Genomic DNA, 18790 nt, shown 5'->3' with positions numbered 1-18790 from the left:
TCTTCTTTTTCTTCTTCTTCTTCTTCTTCTTCTTCTTCTTCTTCTTCTTCTTCTTCTTCTCTCTCTCTCTCTCTTCTTCTTCTTCTTCTTCTTCTTCTTCTTCTTCTTCTTCTTCTTCTTCTTCTTCTTCTTCTTCTTCTTCTTTTTCTTCTTCTTCTTCTTCTTCTTCTTCTTCTTCTTCTTCTTCTTCTTCTTCTTCTTCTTCTTCTTCTTCTTCTTCTTCTTCTTCTTCTTCTTCTTCTTCTTCTTCTTCTTCTTCTTCTTCTTCTTCTTCTTCTTCTTCTTCTTCTTCTTCTCTTCTTCTTCTTCTTCTTCTTCTTCTTCTTCTTCTTCTTCTTCTTCTTCTTCTTTCTTCTTCTTCTTCTTCTTCTTCTTCTTCTTCTTCTTCTTCTTCTTCTTCTTCTTCCTTCTTCTTTCTTCTTCTTCTTCTTCTTCTTCTTCTTCTTCTTCTTCTTCTTCTTCTTCTTCTTCTTCTTCTTCTTCTTCTTCTTCTTCTTCTTCTTCTTCTTCTTCTTCTTCTTTCTTCTTCTTCTTCTTCTTCTTCTTCTTCTTCTTCTTCTTCTTCTTCTTCTTCTTCTTCTTCTTCTTTTCTTCTTCTTCTTCTTCTTCTTCTTCTTCTTCTTCTTCTTCTTCTTCTTCTTCTTCTTCTTCTTCTTCTTCTTCTTCTTCTTCTTTCTTCTTCTTCTTCTTTTCTTCTTCTTCTTCTTCTTCTTCTTCTTCTTCTTCTCTTCTTCTTCTTCTTCTTCTTCTTCTTCTTCTTCTTCTTCTTCTTCTTCTTCTTCTTTCTTCTTCTTCTTCTTCTTCTTCTTCTTCTTCTTCTTCTTCTTCTTCTTCTTCTTCTTCTTTCTTCTTTCTTCTTCTTCTTCTTCTTCTTCTTTCTTCTCTACTTTCTTATTGTTATTTATTTTTATTTTATATGTATTATTATTATTATTATTATTATTATTATTATTATTATTATTATTATTATTATTATTATTATTATTATTATTATTATTATTATTATTATTATTATTATTATTATTATTTATTATTATTTTATTATTATTATTATTATTATTATTATTATTATTATTATTATTATTATTATTATTATTATTATATTTATTATTTATTTTCATTATTGTTGTTATTATTATTATTATTATTATTATTATTATTATTATTATTATTATTATTATTATTATTATTATTATTATTATTATTATTGTCATTATTATTATTATTATTATTATTATTATTATTATTATTATTATTATTATTATTATTATTATTATTATTATTATTATTATCTTTCTTAAAACTTTGAATTTAGTTTTTTTCATTGAAAATCACCCAGACATTAACAATGACAATGGGCTAATAATATAGTCCTTCAGAACCATAATATGGTTCTCGTGAACCGAAGCCGATTTTTATGACGGTAACGTGGATTCTGATAGCTTAGGTGGCAAAACACTCACTTTACACACAAAGGAACCGAGATAGACTCCGGGTGAAGTCTAGATTCTGTTTTCTGACACCCCTGTCCATTCAGCTGTGATTGGGTAGCTGGATCTGTCAGATCTAGTAGAATACTTTGGGATAGATTAGCATCATTCTATCCAAAGGGTAGCAAGCAATTGCTAATGTACGTTTCAGGCTATAGAAACTGGGAAAGCTCCGGCACCATAGGTTTACTGGCTCTGAAGGACTATTAAAGGGTTAAATGGATAGCAACAATTGTTTACTACCCCTGTGATAGGACGCCGTCTATGACAAAGCGCTTTTGTTTCACCAGATCTAACAAACCCAGTTATCCAATCACTGCTGCGAAAGGGTTAAAAATAAGACCTGACGACATCCAAGATCGATACTGGTCCTGTTTGCCTACAAGGCAAGTGCTCTACCACTGAGCTATCAGGATCACAAAAACCATCTGGGTGGGATTCCTGACCTCCCATATTAGGCAGGGGGGCACTTACTGCGTCTTCTATCTCCCTTTGTCTGTTTTCCAAATTTTTCTTGCTGGCTTTGTCTTGGAATGATTTTACTTAGTTTTGTCTGACCCTGGCCGGAGTTCTTGAGTTGGAGGGAAACAGTCGAATGTATAGATAGTATGCAGATGACGTCACTCAGGCCTTTGTTATTGTTTTTGCCATCCGCGTTTGTGAGTTGTTCTCACTAAACTGTATTAACAAGATTATAAAAGTTTATGGTTACACAGAGTTTGTGTGTTGGTCCGTTATACTTCCGGATGGCAATGTTGTGAACTCCTTGGCCAAGCGCATTCTATCTATAGTTATAGTTTTGGGAGATGATATCTTTTTCCTTGTAAATCATCTCTCTGTTATGTTTTTTTTTTTTAATTTAACATAAGATTTGTAAACATTTGAGTGTATTCCTGTTAGTGATCTTGTGCTGCAATCGGCCAACTTGGATGAAACAAACGAACCTCCTCTTTCTAAAGCTTCGCGTCTCAAGTATGGGAATAAAAGGGGAAACTAAAGTCAATTACTTTGTATTATAGAAGGACTTTATTTTTTGTTTTAAAGTATGAAAGTGGTGTGCAAGTGCCGTTATGATAGCAGTGCAACAGTATTTTAAACAATTTGTAATAATATACATGTCTTTAAAAGCGATTTTTGCGGTTATTTTTATTTTGTGACCCCCTTCCCTACAAATGTGAATAACTTCGGTCCTAAAAATAATTACAAAATTGAAACTGCATTTTGTCTGGAAATGGTGTCTCTATTCGAATATGCAATAATATTTGATTCGAATATTTCCGACATCCGACGGGTTTAGCCAGATCACCATACATAATATTCAATTGACAATCTATTGACTGACAATTATGGACTACTGACGTTGGTGAGAACCGTCCATGATCAAATCAATCATAAACATGCAAATTTCTTATAGTACAGTGTAATGAGAAAAATCATCATCAGCAGCAGCATCATAATCACCATCATCATCATTATCGTCATCATCATCATCATCATCATCATCATCATCATCATCATCATCATCATCATCATCATCATCATCATCATCATCATCATCATCATTAACATCATCATCATCATCATCATCATCATCATCATCATTAACATCATCATCATCATCATCATCATCCACAGTAAAAAGTAATTTATTTAATTTTTCGTTTATTTGAAATAATATGATTATGTTGGTTTTGTTAATTAGTTGTAATGTTTTTATTTGTGTTCTGTATTGGCAAACAGTCTACGTAAAATAAACTTTGAATCTTGAACCTAGAATTCTGTTAATAATTCCAGACCTATTCATTCTCATCAAAAGAGCAGTACCTAAAGGATACACAACCAGGGCTTCGAATGTCCCACGATGACACGACCGTGAATAAAACATCATTGTTATTATAACCCTTTGGTATAGGGGAAAACCAGGCGCTTGTCTATCGCAAAGTACTTTCCTCCAGATCTAACAGACCCAGCTACCTAATCACGGCTCACTGGGCAGAGGGCAGGGGAAAAAAATCTAGACTTCATATGGGATTGATCTCGGTCCCTTTGCGTTTGAAGCCAGTGGGTCAAGGGCGATGTTGACGCGTGTTTAGGGCCTTTAAATACCCAGTGAAGAACAGAAAGGGTCAGGTTAAAGATTCCCTGGTATGGTCATAACTATAATCATCATTTATATCATGGGCAATCAAAACTAAAACAATTTAAACCTTATTCATCAAATACAAGTTTTACGTTATTGAGATCCCTGTCAATGATATTTGTGAAGTGATTTCACTGGCGGTCGGTCAATAGAGCGAAGTTGTTTTGTGCCGCCCTATATTTTCCGTAGATTAGCATGTCAACCAAACAAAAAACTTCAATTTTACAATTTTGATAAAATTAAAAATTTAGCACATACTGCTTTTTGTTTTGAATTTAATATTTGATGACTCGTGCGTCGCTCCGCGAAGGTAGCGTCAAATCGGCACGTTTCATCTTTCCCCCGTTGCCTGCGCGGGGTGACAATGAGCGGAGGGTGTGGTGTGGTGGGGAAGTTTTTTTTTTGTTTATATGAGCCAGTCTTCGTTTGGCCGTCCTGTCCTTATCCTATACTCCGTTGTACCTTGAAGAAAGTTAGTTACTACTCCCCAATCTCCCTCCACCCTCCCTCCCCAACTAACTATTGTCTTTCACTGCTAAAATAATTAGGCCAAGACGGCCAATCTAGCGATGCACGCCCTGAGGTCCTACTTGGGATAAATTAAAACCATATCAGTTTTATCACTGAAAGAAGAGGCTTTGCTTCACTTAGATATACGGATGAAGAGAATGGCAATAAATATATATTTTATCATTGTTTGTTTTGCTTAAATATATATTAAATATAAAAAAGAACAGTAAACAAAGTATGCACCGAGAAGAGCCCCATGGTACTATAAATAAAAATCCCTGACCCCACGGAGTCCTTCATCCCCGCACACTCCCAACGATCCCTACTCAACTTGTATTGTGTGCATTGTCTAATACTAATAATAGTATAATTATAAAGATGTCGCTGATTGTGTGTGAAGTTAACAAGTGCTTTGCGTTTGGAATTAAATGTGGATTTTTAAATTCTATTATTCTAAAGTTGTGTGTCATACCGTTAGTCGTTAGTATTCAGAGAAAAGTATTATCGCTGTTGTCATTGTTTATGAAACCTACCTGTTTTTATCTTGAATCATTTTATTTTAAAAAGTTATTTCTGTAATTTGTAACCAATCATGAATCATGTTGATTTTTTAATTGATATTCAATTCCGACACTTATCCCCACAAGAGAAAATAGTGGTGAAAGATTTAGGTCCACACAAACCAGTGAATTTTAACTTAGTTTCTAACACTCCGAGGAGACAGCGCCGATTGAATAATGATTATTTTTAAAATGTTGAATGGCTTACTGCCAGTGAAAGCCGTAAAACGCTTCATTGTTTTTATTGCTTGATTTTTGGTGATGTATGCTATAACGGACAACAGGAGGATTCAGTGATATTGCGCACATCTCTCAGGCACTGAAGAAACATTCTGAATCAAATAGCCATGTCACAGATGGTGTTAAATATAAACTTTTCAACGTTGTAGATATAAGAAATCAGTTGGAAACAGGACATGCTGCGTCTGTGAGTCGTTATAATGAACAGGTGAAAGTTACCAGACAAGTTTTGTCCAAGATAATTGATGCTCTTTTGTGAGTACGTCTCGTTAATATTCTAACACACACACACACACACACACATACACGCACACACAAATACACGCACATATATGCAAACAATTGCAATACCGCCCTCCACACACACACACACACATACACACATACACACACACACACATACAAAGTAGGTCAAATTAAGTTAAATTAACTAGACCAATAAAATTTGATTCTGTATTTCGGATTTGTGCCGCCTTAAATACAATGTGACCAACCGCCCCTGAGTGATTTATACGTTTGGAATCTTTGGTTATGAAGTTTAAATTGTTCCATTCATCATGTGTCCTTAAAAATAAATAAAAAGTAAATAAATAAACAAATAAATAAATAAATAAGCAAATAAATAAATAAATAAATAAATAAATAAATAAATAGACCAATAGATAGATAAATTAATATAGGTAAGTAAATAAAGAAACATAATTTGTATGTAATAAATCAGGCCCACAATTGCGTTTAGTTATCAAACCTGCAAATATGTGAACATTAACATGAGGCATTAAACAGACGATTAACTTAAGTCTCCCATGAAACCAATAAGCCTCCGCGGCCTGAGTTTTTTTCTGTTTTGTTCGTATGGTCACTCGTCTAAGGGAAGCAACTGTTTTTATTACAATTACAATACTTAAGAGTTATTAGCCATTCGTATACATCTCCTTAGCAACAAAATGGTGGGTCGAGGCTGAATAGGTATATATATACAAATAGGTACAGGCGGTTTAAACTTTTTGTTTTTTCTAATGAATAAGACGGGATAGAGAGGAGTATATCTCATTGAATAGATATAGACTTATATCACAGGTAAGATTGAACTATGAACATAACATCTTAATCTTCGGCACGGCCATACGGTCCTTACTCTTTTTTTTTAAATTGAAAGTTGAGTTGTCGCTAGTTGGTGGACATGGCATCACAGACTCTTGAATCAAGTCTACCAACAAGACCAGTAAAGTTTTCAGTTCACCCTCTTCTTCTACCAGTATATTTCAGTTTTACATCTAGACCGGTTGTATCCCTTTTTTTAACTTCTGAAATTGTTGTTTTGGGAGGCCTTCCGTAAGCTCCTCGTGCCAAGGAAAACAACCCAAATATTCCCTCAACTTCTAACCCTAAGAAAAAAAATAAACCTAGATATTTCCTTTAAATAACCGTAATAGGGAAAGCAAGCACCCTCGTACCTTTACTAAGACCTATAAGTAACCCTAATAGAAAAAAAAAATCCTCCGACCTCGAGCTAAGCCTAATAAAAAATTAAAAAATTTAAAAAAACAACCTAGGACTGCTTGGCATTACCCTTCAATACATCAAAAAAAACAATATGGCGGCGGAGAACCAAAACAATGGTCATATTAGGAAATTTTAAACTTTCACTTATGTAGAGTTTTTAAAAGGTCGGCTCTATTTCTCCGAATGGTCGGCTAGCCTCGAGTAGCTGATGGGTTACGGATGCGATGTCGATGCAAAAGTAAATGCTCAAATAGAGTGGACAGGGAATTCTCACGAATCATCAAGCTAGCGCTTTTTAGGCACATTGTTGACAAAGACAGATTTTATCAAAAAGTTGTGCAATCGCGAATATTCCATGGCCATGGCGCATTCACATTTGCACTTCGCGCTTCACTATCAAAGAGAGAACGGAAGTAAACCTAAATAACAAAGCCCAAGTCTCAAGATGGGAACAGAGATTGAAAGACAGGATAGCACAAACTCAGGATAAAAGTCTAACAGAAATTTGGGAATAAAAGGCCGGCACTGGCAAAAGAAAAACCCCCCAAAAATGCATGCACATTCATCATTCACACACATTCTCGCAAAAAAAAAAAACAAACCCAAAAAACTTGAGAACAGAAAACGTTCGGAGAAATAGAGATCACGTTTATTTTTAACGAGCATTCAGAGAAATAGTCATTTCGTTTTAAAAATGATACTATATTTTGATAATTGAATAAATAAACTCTTGACAAAAAATCTACGGTGAAAATACAAATTGAAAGAGATACTAGTCTGAGGAGCTTACAGAATTTCCCCCATTGAAAAGCCTCCAAAAGAGATAAGAGCTGAGAAAATTGGATCGCAAATTGACACAACTGATCAATATCTATATGCTGCTCCCAATGCATTTCTTCTTCTTCTTCTTCTTCTTCTTCTTCTTCTTCTTCTTCTTCTTCTTCTTCTTCTTCTTCTTCTTCTTCTTCTTCTTCTTCTTCTTCTTCTTCTTCTTCTTCTTCTTCTTCTTCTTCTTCTTCTTTCTTCTTCTTCTTCTTCTTCTTCTTCTTCTTCTTCTTCTTCTTCTTCTTCTTCTTTTCTTTCTTCTTCTTCTTCTTCTTCTTCTTCTTCTTCTTCTTCTTCTTCTTCTTCTTCTTCTTCTTCTTCTTCTTCTTCTTCTTCTTCTTCTTCTTCTTCTTTCTTCTTTCTTCTTCTTCTTCTTCTTTCTTCTTCTTCTTCTTCTTCTTCTTCTTCTTCTTCTTCTTCTTCTTCTTCTTCTTCTTCTTCTTCTTCTTCTTCTTCTTCTTCTTCTTCTTCTTCTTCTTCTTCTTCTTCTTCTTCTTCTTTCTTCTTCTTCTTCTTCTTCTTCTTCTTCTTCTTCTTCTTCTTCTTCTTCTTCTTCTTCTTCTTCTTCTTCTTCTTCTTCTTCTTCTTCTTCTTCTTCTTCTTCTTCTTCTTCTTCTTCTTCTTCTTCTTCTTCTTCTTCTTCTTCTTCTTCTTCTTCTTCTTCTTCTTCTTCTTCTTATTCTTCTTCTTCTTCTTCTTCTTCTTCTTCTTCTTCTTCTTCTTCTTCTTCTTCTTCTTCTTCTTCTTCTTCTTCTTCTTCCTGCATATCTGCAAACCACCTGGGGTGTTGCAGATTAAAAGACAACATTTAGCTATAGAGGGTAGGGTCCCGAGTATGGTGTGGCTTAAATCTCGTATATATGTGCTTATTGTTGAATTTACAGGTTGTACAGAACAATGCCACATTTCTTGTGCAAAAAAAAATAATTGTCACAAAGCATCGTCACTACTTTCTGATTAACCTTTGTGTTAAATATAAAGCTGCCTCAACTGTTTTTGAATGCTTATACGACATTTCTGGAAAATACTTCATGTAACTAATTTCACTTTATCAGCTGAAGATGAACCTACATTCAAGCGTCAGCTAAGTCAAAAAACGGGTCTCGCAAAAAATCTGAAAGCCAGTGAGCACAGATTCTCTTCTTTTGGTCCTTGAGGAAAAATGTATCTCCTAGTTTTGCAGTGCACTGCTGCTAAAACTTGAAGCTATCTTTTTCTTTTCTAGATGTTAATTCTCATACCAATTTCCCTTGATGATGAAGAAAGCGACTTTTTAAATCATCAATAATCATTATATACCTTTCCTAAAAACTGTTTTATCCTAGTTGTGATTGAACACTCAAGACAGGATGGTTTTAACGGACTTACCTTTTGACCGGTGCAAAGGTTTGCACAATCGTTATGACTTGATACGACGACCCGACAGTGCACCTGGACCTGGACCTGCCAAACAGGAATCTGAAAAAGATGGTGCCGAAGAAAGCAAGCAATATGCAGCTTTTTTGAAGTAAGTGGAATTTTATTGTGATCTCAGCTCCCCCAAAGTGATAACATAGCACATATACACATACAGACATGATAAGCATGATTTTTTTATTTTTTTTAATTCTCTGTCTATAAGAGGATTAACATTTCACCACAGACAATATTTCACGATTGTATTGAAATTCTTTACAATAAAACTCTTTGTTCAAAAGTTTTAATCGTTGAAATTTTTTTTTATCCATAGAGCTCAAGAAAGGAAGGTCGGACCAGATGGATTCTTGGATTCGAACAAATATAGTTATACACATGTGTTTAAAAAGAAGAAAGATGCATCTAACAATCGCGTCACAAACAGACCAAGAGCAAAAAGCGACACACTGCCGGATAATGTGGTGGCCCTCACAGCTAGAATCCAACAGGATGAAAAAGACTATCAAAGAAGGATAAAAGTTGTTGAAGTAAGTATACTATCATTCAAGTTGCAGACAGTAGAGATCATGTCCCTCCAATCCTCTCTGTCATTAACCTCAAGAAATCCACCTACCCATCATCCATATGATATGGAGACCTCCTGCATATCCTTCTTGTTCTCCTCCCTTCTAAATTCCCCTGTTAGCACTGTCATTTATGTCATTATTTCTGTAAATGAGTCCCCTGATATCTCATTTGGTAGAACACTTGCTTCAAACTGAGATCAATCTCTGGTGGAGTCGAGATTTTTTTCTGATTCAGCAGTGTTTGCTGTTGTCCGCTTCACGCTATTGAAATTGAGACTAACTCCAACTCCATGTAATAATCTCTGAAGTGCTACTTTTTTTATCTGTTAATGTGACCAAGAAATCTGAGAGAAATCTTATTTATTTCTTACTTTATATCTCTATGACATATTTAGTATTCGTCTGAAGGACAGTGCCTCTGCTACCCAACTCTTTTCACATCCTTTATTTATTTCCTAGCATTCACTGCCATACATGACAAGAGAACAGACCATGCATTTTTCTTTGTACTTATACAATTTTAATATTAATAGTGATGTTTCTGATCGTTATTATTGTCCCTTATTAGATTTTTTTGTTTGTTGCCAGAACAGTCCTTTTTCTGATTTCTTGAATTCCTTAACCATCTTTTGTATATCCTAGACAAATAAAGCTGTTGACCTGTTTCATTTGTCGGTTGATGTAAACTACTTGGTATTATTGTGCCCATGGTTTTCCGCATAGGGCTATGCATTCTGTCTTTTTTACATTCAGATCTAAGTCTAAGTTCATCTCTTCACTGGTCTTAGCCATATTGTTAATAAGAGCTTGGAACTTGGAACTCACTTCCAAGTTCAGTAATTAGTGTATATATTGCATATAAAAGGTTAATGACTAAATGGAAATGGATAGTAGATGATTTAATGATGATGATGATGATGATGATGATGATGATGATGATGATGATGATGATGATGATGATGATGATGATGATGATGATGATGATGAAATAATGACTATTCACTTCTTTGAATCATTTTTGATGTGGTGGAAGGAGTTACATGCACACTCTCAATTAAACTGTTCTTTAGCCTGAAATATATATATAAAAACGATGAAATTATTTTAGATGGATAATGTGATAGACAAAAGACTGAATAGATGAATTATTAATTTCTTTCGTTGGAATTGTATCATCAAACAGGATCACATGTGGCAACACAAGCAAGAAGAAAGAGAGTTGAAAAGAGTCGAAGGAGATATCATAAAGAATCAAAGAGCAGTGAGACACACCCTTCGTGATTATGGAAATGGTGGGTAAATGTAAAAGAGAATTGTCTTTGATTATACATTATTAGACCTATAATCACACGGGGCAATGTCGCCATGACTTGGCATTATTGAATAACTAAAATAAGGCCGTTATTATGTAATAATCCAAATTAGTGAATTATCTGTAAATTATGCCATGATTTACTACTTTTTTCCATATACTTTATTACTTATTCGCTTACATTTTTTCTTTTATCGTATCATATTTTATCATACCCTATCCTATTGAGAACTTGGAGTTTAAAATCAATCAAAGTTTTGAAAATCTTTGACTGGTTTTCAAAGTTCAAAGTCTTTATTTTACATTAGCAGTCAACATTAAAAAATATAATGATAAAACTAGAGCACATTAAAACTAATGCCTGCTTCTGTAGCAAAAATGCATGATAATTTCATTAATTGTGTTAAAAAATATTTGCTCATTATATCAATCTCCACAATCACAGCACAATGTCAATAATCATATATGACATTTTATATAACTTTGCCCTGTACATTAAGTCTCTAAATGATGTATAAATACCATATCATTGTACTATACAAAATGATGGATTACAATCAAGGCAGAATTCATGTATTATTATAGTCCGATTTTTATTAATGACCCATATTTTTCTGGCTTTCCTAAGCTGTTCCTCTATCAAAAAATGTAAAAATTTATGTCAACCTGTGAACCACTTTGTCTTAACTGAATATAGATTTTAGGTGGTTTTGATGTCATTTCAAAAAAGTTTTCTTCTTTAACTCCTATAAATAACTACTCTGAAACCGTAGTCATAAAATTAGAGATTTCAAACTATCAAATATATACATATGTAAACAAGTTATGTACCACTAAGTAAGAGATGAGTTCATTGTTTTTTCAAAATTATATTTTGTTGACACAGTTCCGACTAGTGATTATGAATTCACCGCATTCTAGTTTTGGAATAAATCTTGACCCACTCTCGTAAAGCTGCGAAGAGGTGGTGAAGTTACTGGATATTTAGAAGGATTCCATGCCATTTTCTGCATCTGGAAGGTAAAGACTATCATTCTGGGGTCAATGCAGAGGTGTTTGAAGCCTGGCTAAAGAACCATTTACAGAAGCAGCCAGCTGTATTTTAATGGGCACCGCTCAATACAGTTTTCTGGCCCATGATCACTTCAAGGCACCAACTTTGGCAACTAAAAAAGCTGATATGATTTCATGGCTTCAATCAGGCAGCATTACATATTCTGACCATCTATCAAAGACCAAACTATACTCCTTAGTGAAAAGAAACAAACCAGAAACAGTTTTCAAAGCAAACTGTCTAATCAAGGAGTTTGGACACGAGGTTGTGCGACTTCTCCCATATTACTGTGAGCTCAATCCAATCAAGCTTATTTTTGGCCCTAGGACAGGGAAAGGGTGTGGGCAGAAACACCAAATTTACTCTCACTGACACAATAAATCTCAAAGACGAGGAAATGCTCCCACCTTTGCAAACTGGAGGAAAATTAGATTTCATTGAGTAGAGCGATGACACAAAATCATTCCGTAGTTGAACAACATTGGATGATGATTTCTCCTGTTCATCATCCTCGTTATCAGAATGTGGTGATTGATGTGTCCAGTATTTTTTTTTTGATGAACACATGTGTGGAAACACTGGATGAAATTTATGAATTTCTACTTTTGATCAGTCTACATTAAATTTATGTAATCCTCTTTGGCTTGAACACAAGCTATTTCTCAAGATGTTGCAATCAAAGTATGCAAGAAGCACAATGTTCACTTTTATTGTATTCATCAGCAATGTGTATTGATCGTTATGAAATGTAGGTAAGGATTGCAATTCGTTCTTTTATATTCAGATACTGTATGTATATTATATAAGTTTCGATTAAAGATGTTTAAACAAATTCCTTCACAATTGATAAGCGGAAAATTCATTATTTTGATGCGTTTAGACATCTATGAGTTTCAATCCTTGCCAGTTGATTAGAGCTGTAATAAACGAAATCCTTTCTTATCGTTTTAAAATTCATGGAAAAATCTTTTTTAATTAAAACAAATCAATTCAGAGGTTCATACACATTTTTACAACCATGCATCGAGGGACATCTGAGAAAAAGAAGAAAATGATGGAGCATTATTAAAAATCTGACTTTAATGACCGACAAAATGACTTTTCAGTCAAGCTTTGAATGCATCAAGGGACTTTGAGCATCTCTCAGTTGGACTGAAAGGGAATTCCAGAAATGGGGCGCTAAGAATTTAAAGGATTATTCCCCAATTTTGTAATTTACTTTGGGCTTAATTAAGAGATTTGTGTCGTTCATGGATCTACATGGAGTTTTGATGTTCAATAGTTCCCTGCTGCATGAAAGTTTTATAAGCAATTTTGCATATCTTGGAACTGATTCATTTTTTAAATTACCGGCCACCAGTGCAATTAGTAGAGGAGAGATCTTGCAGGTATAAATCTATCTTTTTTTTTTCAGGAAATTATCAACCATCTCATAATAATTATAATGTTTGAGCTTAACTTGATCCTCGAGTATCTAAACGTGCCAGTAATTCAAATTCTCAAACTTTACAACACCCCTGCACTGCCTTCAGGCAGCACCAGAATGTAGATAAGAACAAGTGTGACCAAACAAGTCACTCCGCTAGGATGTCAATGTAAACTAGATTCTGAAAATTGTGTTTTTGGTTAAGTTATGAAGTTGTTTTGTTTTTTAAAATCCGTATACAGCCACATCTCTACAATCCAAACACCTCCCTTCCCATCATTTTGACTGGATTACAAAAACTTTCAGATAGTGGAATCAGTCCCAAAAGTGTACAAATAAAGAAGAAAATAATCCGTCCCCTGGCAACTTCCGAATAATGGAGAAATACGGATTGTAGAGTTCCGGATTAGAGTGATGCAACTCTACATAAGTGAGAAAAATTACTGCAGTCTCTTAAACTGCTGAAGTCTCATATTTTTTAATTTTAACTTTAAATTATGGAGTTTTTGGAAACTGGTTCAATCCAATAAAATACCGATGAGAAGCAATTGCCATCTGGTATATTATGAATACATGTAAGGATCATGTAAATTTAACAGATTAAATATGTCTATTTGCTTTAATTGATTTCTATACTTTATTAACTCTATTTTTATTACCAGCTGTCAATAAAAAAAGGATATCAGAGGAGAAAAAGCTGAATCAATCATTAGAACGATTTACAAAGATGTCCAGGGACCATGTGCACTCGATGGAAGAGGTAAAACAGTTACACTTTTAACTCCCTGATTTTATAAACACAAAATAATTAAAATTGTTTAAGATATTTTATGGAAATTAATCTCCAGTATTTTGAAATAGACATTACTACGACTTTGATAGATGTTATGCGTTTAAGTAAAATGCTCTCGAGTTCTGTCAGTCAAAACAGTTGTAATCAACACACAACCATATGTGTAACATTACTGGCTTATAATCTGTTAGGGAGAATTTGTGAGAAATAATCATCTCTTTGACTGTCTAAAAAAGGACAAGAATTAATCATGTGATGCTAACTTTATAAATGTCATAAAGAAAACTATTGTAACCCCCTTGGTAATTCAGGAGAATCCGGGGTCTCAATGTTGTATTAAGCTCTATAAGTCTTGGTTTAAAATTAGTTTTCAAAACACAAATAGAGGATTATATTTATATTAGAATGGAACTGACTTTTCAAGTTGCTGCCGTATTTTTCCAGCAAAGAGTTCAAAGAACGAAAGCTAACACAAACCAGTCAGTGGAGAAGAAAGCTACAGATCGAAAGTTGTTTATAAGGATGTAAGTCAAAAATGGTGGTATGAATTTTTGCTCTATCAAATGTTTAGATATCTCCTGAATGTATTTTTCATCGAAAATTTTCAGCTGGTAGCGCTTTAACTAGTCAACAGGACTTTGACGAAATCAATTACAGATAATATGAGCAGAACATGTTTATAATTCAATAAACATGTGCATATTCCTATTGTTTTGAAGTGAATGGTTGCTAGCTTAGATTTTTGTGATGAAAAATACATTCATTGTTGAATTAACATGAACCTTTCATATGCGAGTCTGGAGATACTAATGTAGATCAATCAATTGAAAAGGGATAACAACCAAAATTTGTAACAAGGCACATCTAAAATATTTGAGATTTAGAGATCTTGTCTTTTTTCGTTTATTCTAAAATTTGTATTTGTCATAGTAATTGGCATATTGTATCTCAGTCAAACATATGGAAACTTTGCAGTAGCTCAAACTCTCCTTGTTCAGTGTGAAAATGGCGCAATTAAAATTGGTTATTCTGGTTTTATAAGACGTTAAAGAGAATTAACCAAATTTTTTAAAAAACGAAAAATGAAAAAAAGCAAAAATTATAAATATATAAATAAATGACAAAAGAAAAACAACAAACAATCAACAAAAAACAAAACAAAAACAACAACAAATAAAGAAAAAAACAAACAAACCCAAAACACGAAACAAAGCAGCAGCTACATCTTCATTGTCAAGTGTGTATTTGAATGAGGTAATTTACCCTCATTACAATTTTATTATTATTTTTTTATCTTTGTATTTTTTTTTTTTTTGGGGGGGGGGGGGGGGGGGGGTTAGTCCACGCCATTCATATTTTATAATATATATATATATATTTTAATATATATATATATATATATATATATATATATATCTTTCGCTGTCCCTCCTCCCAACCAACCATGTTTTTGAGATCATTTCATTAGAAAAAGAAAAATATGAAAGTAAAATATTTTCTTGGGTTTAATCACTTGCCAAATTTATATTGATTGATTCAGTTGCTCATTTTCTATTCATAAAATGAGGAGAGTTTGTCCTCTGTTTTTTTTTTCTTCTGTTTTTCATACCTCTCTGTCCTCTATACCTGTCCGTGGTAGGTATTACCATGCTATGATTGTTTGAAATGTGCCTGAATTACAGAAATCCAAAGGTCACTCACAACAAATGCAGGCCACAGATTTGGCCTTCAAAGATCAAGCTCGAAAAACTGAACTAAAGATGTGAGTGTCTTGATCTATGATTTAAACAGATTCTGTTTATTGTGATCTGATCATTATTCCTTTATCACTAACAAGATTACTGAATGTTGAGTGAAAGTTTAAATATCAGTGAGTCAATTAAGAGTATGAATAGGTTTTGTTCTTTTCGTCGTTGGTTTTTGAAAATAGATTGTCTACTGTATTTTATTTTGCAATTATTATTTTTGTTAAATTCTTATTTCTCATGTAAAACAATATTTGTAAAGTTTACAACTTATAATGCTATTTCACAATAGGAAATTATCTTTTTTTTCTTAAAATGGAAAGATCAATGCTTTTTTAAAACAAAATTTTGTCTAAATTTGTGACCCATCGCCTCAAACTGGAAATATTTTAGAGTGATTTATATATAATATATCAAAGACACCTGGTATATGTGTCCTTGATATATATATATATATATATATATATATATATATATATATATATATATATATATATATATATATATATATATATATATATTATATATATATATATATATATATTATATATATATATATATATATATATATATATATATATATATATATATATATATATATATATATATATTTATTTATTTTTTTTTATTTTTTTTTTTTTTAATTATTATTTTGAAGAGCGATTATTTTTAATTAATTGCATACTTAAGAGCATTTGAGGTTTGAGGTGAGGTAACTTTCAAATCCTGCTAAGTCACAAACAGGTAGGAAATGAGTTAACACTCTCAGAAAATCTATTGAACACCTTAGGATACCAAAGAAAATTATAAGTTTTTAAAAAAACTCAGGCTTTTGTTCTATGAGGCAAAAGAAACTATTTTCCTTTTAAAGTCACTAAAACACATGTAAGTATTTATATAGCACATTGATATACTAAACGCGCTCAAAGAGCTTTACACGAAGTCCATAGATAACAGCAACACTGAACATGTAGAACAAGACTATTAGGCGATATTACAATTTTTTTTTTATGACAAAGACAAAGCTGTTATCGGCCAAGTACTCATTTTACACCTAAGTATGGTAAGAGAATGTGAGTAAAGAGCCTTTTCCAGGGACTCAACTATGCACCACTTATATTAGGGTTCGAATCCCGGACGCTCCTGTCTTAAAAGGAGTGTCATACCAGAAGGCCACATGAGTAGCTGACTTTTTAAAACGTCCTCAGCCACATCCTGATAGAAAATGAGTTAACAATCCCAAGCTATCTTTTGGACACCATAGAATCACTAGAAAAAAATACATTTAGAGTTACAAAATACTCGGGATATTGTTCTATGGGGACACAAGACAAGTAGTTTCCTCCTTCAGTCAATATATAAACGACAACAAAAAAATGCATTTTTCTTTGAATGCTGAAAATGGGACTTAGTACGTTTGAAAGTCACCTACTCACATAGCCGCTCAATGTAACTAAATAAATGACAGAAAAAAAAAAATAGCGGTTTCCTCTGAATGCCTAAAATGTGATTTAGTAGGTTTTGAAAATCACCTTCCCATTTTAACTTTACATCAGACTTGCCTACTTGAAAATTCAAAAATTCGTATTTTTTAAGATCCGCTATATAATTTAAGTTTTAAAATCAACAAGTTACCCTCACAAGGATTTAAATAACACTTCAAAATCCTTATAATTATGTAGTCCGGCATCAACTCTAATTTTTTTCAATCAGTTTTAATGACTTTAATATGCTCATGAATTTCTAAAATTGGAGCCAAATTTCGTAATTCTACGAATTTTTCGTAGTAGTTGGCAGGCCTTTCGGCATATCGTGCACCCTGACACAATCCCAGATTGAGGTCATAGGTCACATTTGATTGTGCAGTTGATTTATTGTCTAACCTGTCTTGTCCGGTAAATTAGCTGACCTATTTACCGAAATAATATTATACTCAATGGCCTTCGGAACACATCACAACTTTAACCTTTGATAAATACAATAAGCATGAATTATAAAAGTCATTTTGTCATTATTTTCACCAAGTTTTATTTAGATTAAGATTCACACGCTAATGCAGAGATATAAGATGAACCTAGAATTTAAACAGTACATAACAATTTGGAATTATTCTTGATAATAGGACATCAATGGGCATATTTCTATAGCGCCTTTCGTCGAAACCTCAAGGCGCATTTTAAAATTCACTTTTTGATAGCAAATCTCTTTGCAAGTAGCAAATTTGTTTATTTTGTAGCATGAAAAATATAAAAATATCACAAAATCGAACACTCCAATATCAATATTACATTACTAGATATTGATCAAGAGTATTGCTAACCAGAGATACAATGCCTGTCTGTCTCAGATGTGTATTAAATCTAAAAAAGTATGAACGGATTTATTTTAAAGTCTCTACATAAGTCTGAAACAGTGAATGATAATCGAAGATTATATTTTTCATCATGATCACTAGTTTTATTTTATTTTATCTTTTATTCCAAATATCTTCTGTCACATTCTCTTCCAACGTATTCTCCTCTTTTTACCTTTCATGAGCTGTATGAATCAGTAGATATTATGAAGAATGCCATTTTATAGTTTGAATGCATGACTTACGATGTTTTTTTTTTCTTTGATTTATCACTGATTAATGCATATCATTTAATTTGTATTTGAAATATTATGTTGATATTATAAGGTGTTATATATCTTAAAGAAAATGAATAAATTCTTAAATATTGCTATTATAAAAAGACACCTTTTCATAAATTGTACAAACCAGGACTTGAATTTGTAGGTGTATAAGCTACTCAGCATTTTAATATTTAATACCATTCTAATTAATGTGCAACAACAGCTTTCCAAAGTAAACTTTTTAAAAGCAAAACAAATTGTTCTGAAAAAAAAGATAACCATTTTGCCCTATGACAATGAATTTCCAACCATCAATACTGAGTATGAAAATAAAGTGGGACAAAAAAAAAGGGAGAGAGAGAGAGAGAGAGAGAGAGAGAGAGAGAGAGAGAGAGAGAGAGAGAGAGAGAGAGAGAGAGAGAGAGAGAGAGAGGAGGAGAGAGGAGGAGAGGAGAGAGAGGAGAGAGGAGAGGGAGGGAGAGAGAGAGAGAGGAGAGAGAGAGAGAGAGAGAGAGAGAGAGAGAGAGAGAGAGAGAGAGAGAGAGAGCATGGCTTGTAATAAAGTTGTTTTATTTTCATTATACCAACCTA

The 18790-nt window shown here is 33.1% G+C and overlaps 1 protein-coding gene across 2 annotated transcripts in view; it reads left to right on the top strand.

The window, feature by feature from the left end:
• Nucleotides 1-5870: 5870 nt before the first annotated feature.
• LOC144973124 (uncharacterized) overlaps nt 5871-18790 on the top strand; it is a 29275-nt gene continuing 16355 nt past the window's right edge. The window contains exons 1-6 of one of the 2 annotated variants that reach the window (XM_078915186.1): nt 5871-6020; nt 8597-8778; nt 9001-9214; nt 10437-10545; nt 13708-13805; nt 15521-15600. In XM_078915186.1, the coding sequence (XP_078771312.1) occupies nt 8621-8778; nt 9001-9214; nt 10437-10545; nt 13708-13805; nt 15521-15600 (659 nt within the window). In that variant the 5' untranslated portion in view covers nt 5871-6020; nt 8597-8620. Of the gene's footprint in view, nt 6021-8596; nt 8779-9000; nt 9215-10436; nt 10546-13707; nt 13806-14282; nt 14363-15520; nt 15601-18790 lie in introns of both variants that reach the window. The other variant, XM_078915187.1, reaches the window with a different exon arrangement.

This window comes from Berghia stephanieae, chromosome 5, assembly GCF_034508935.2.
Source record: "Berghia stephanieae isolate SIO BIC M18660-M18661 chromosome 5, UCSD_Bste_1.3, whole genome shotgun sequence".
Lineage (NCBI taxonomy): Eukaryota > Metazoa > Mollusca > Gastropoda > Nudibranchia > Aeolidiidae > Berghia > Berghia stephanieae.
The sequence above is the reverse complement of the archived record's forward strand: the minus strand, read 5'-3'. Positions and strand labels throughout refer to the sequence as shown.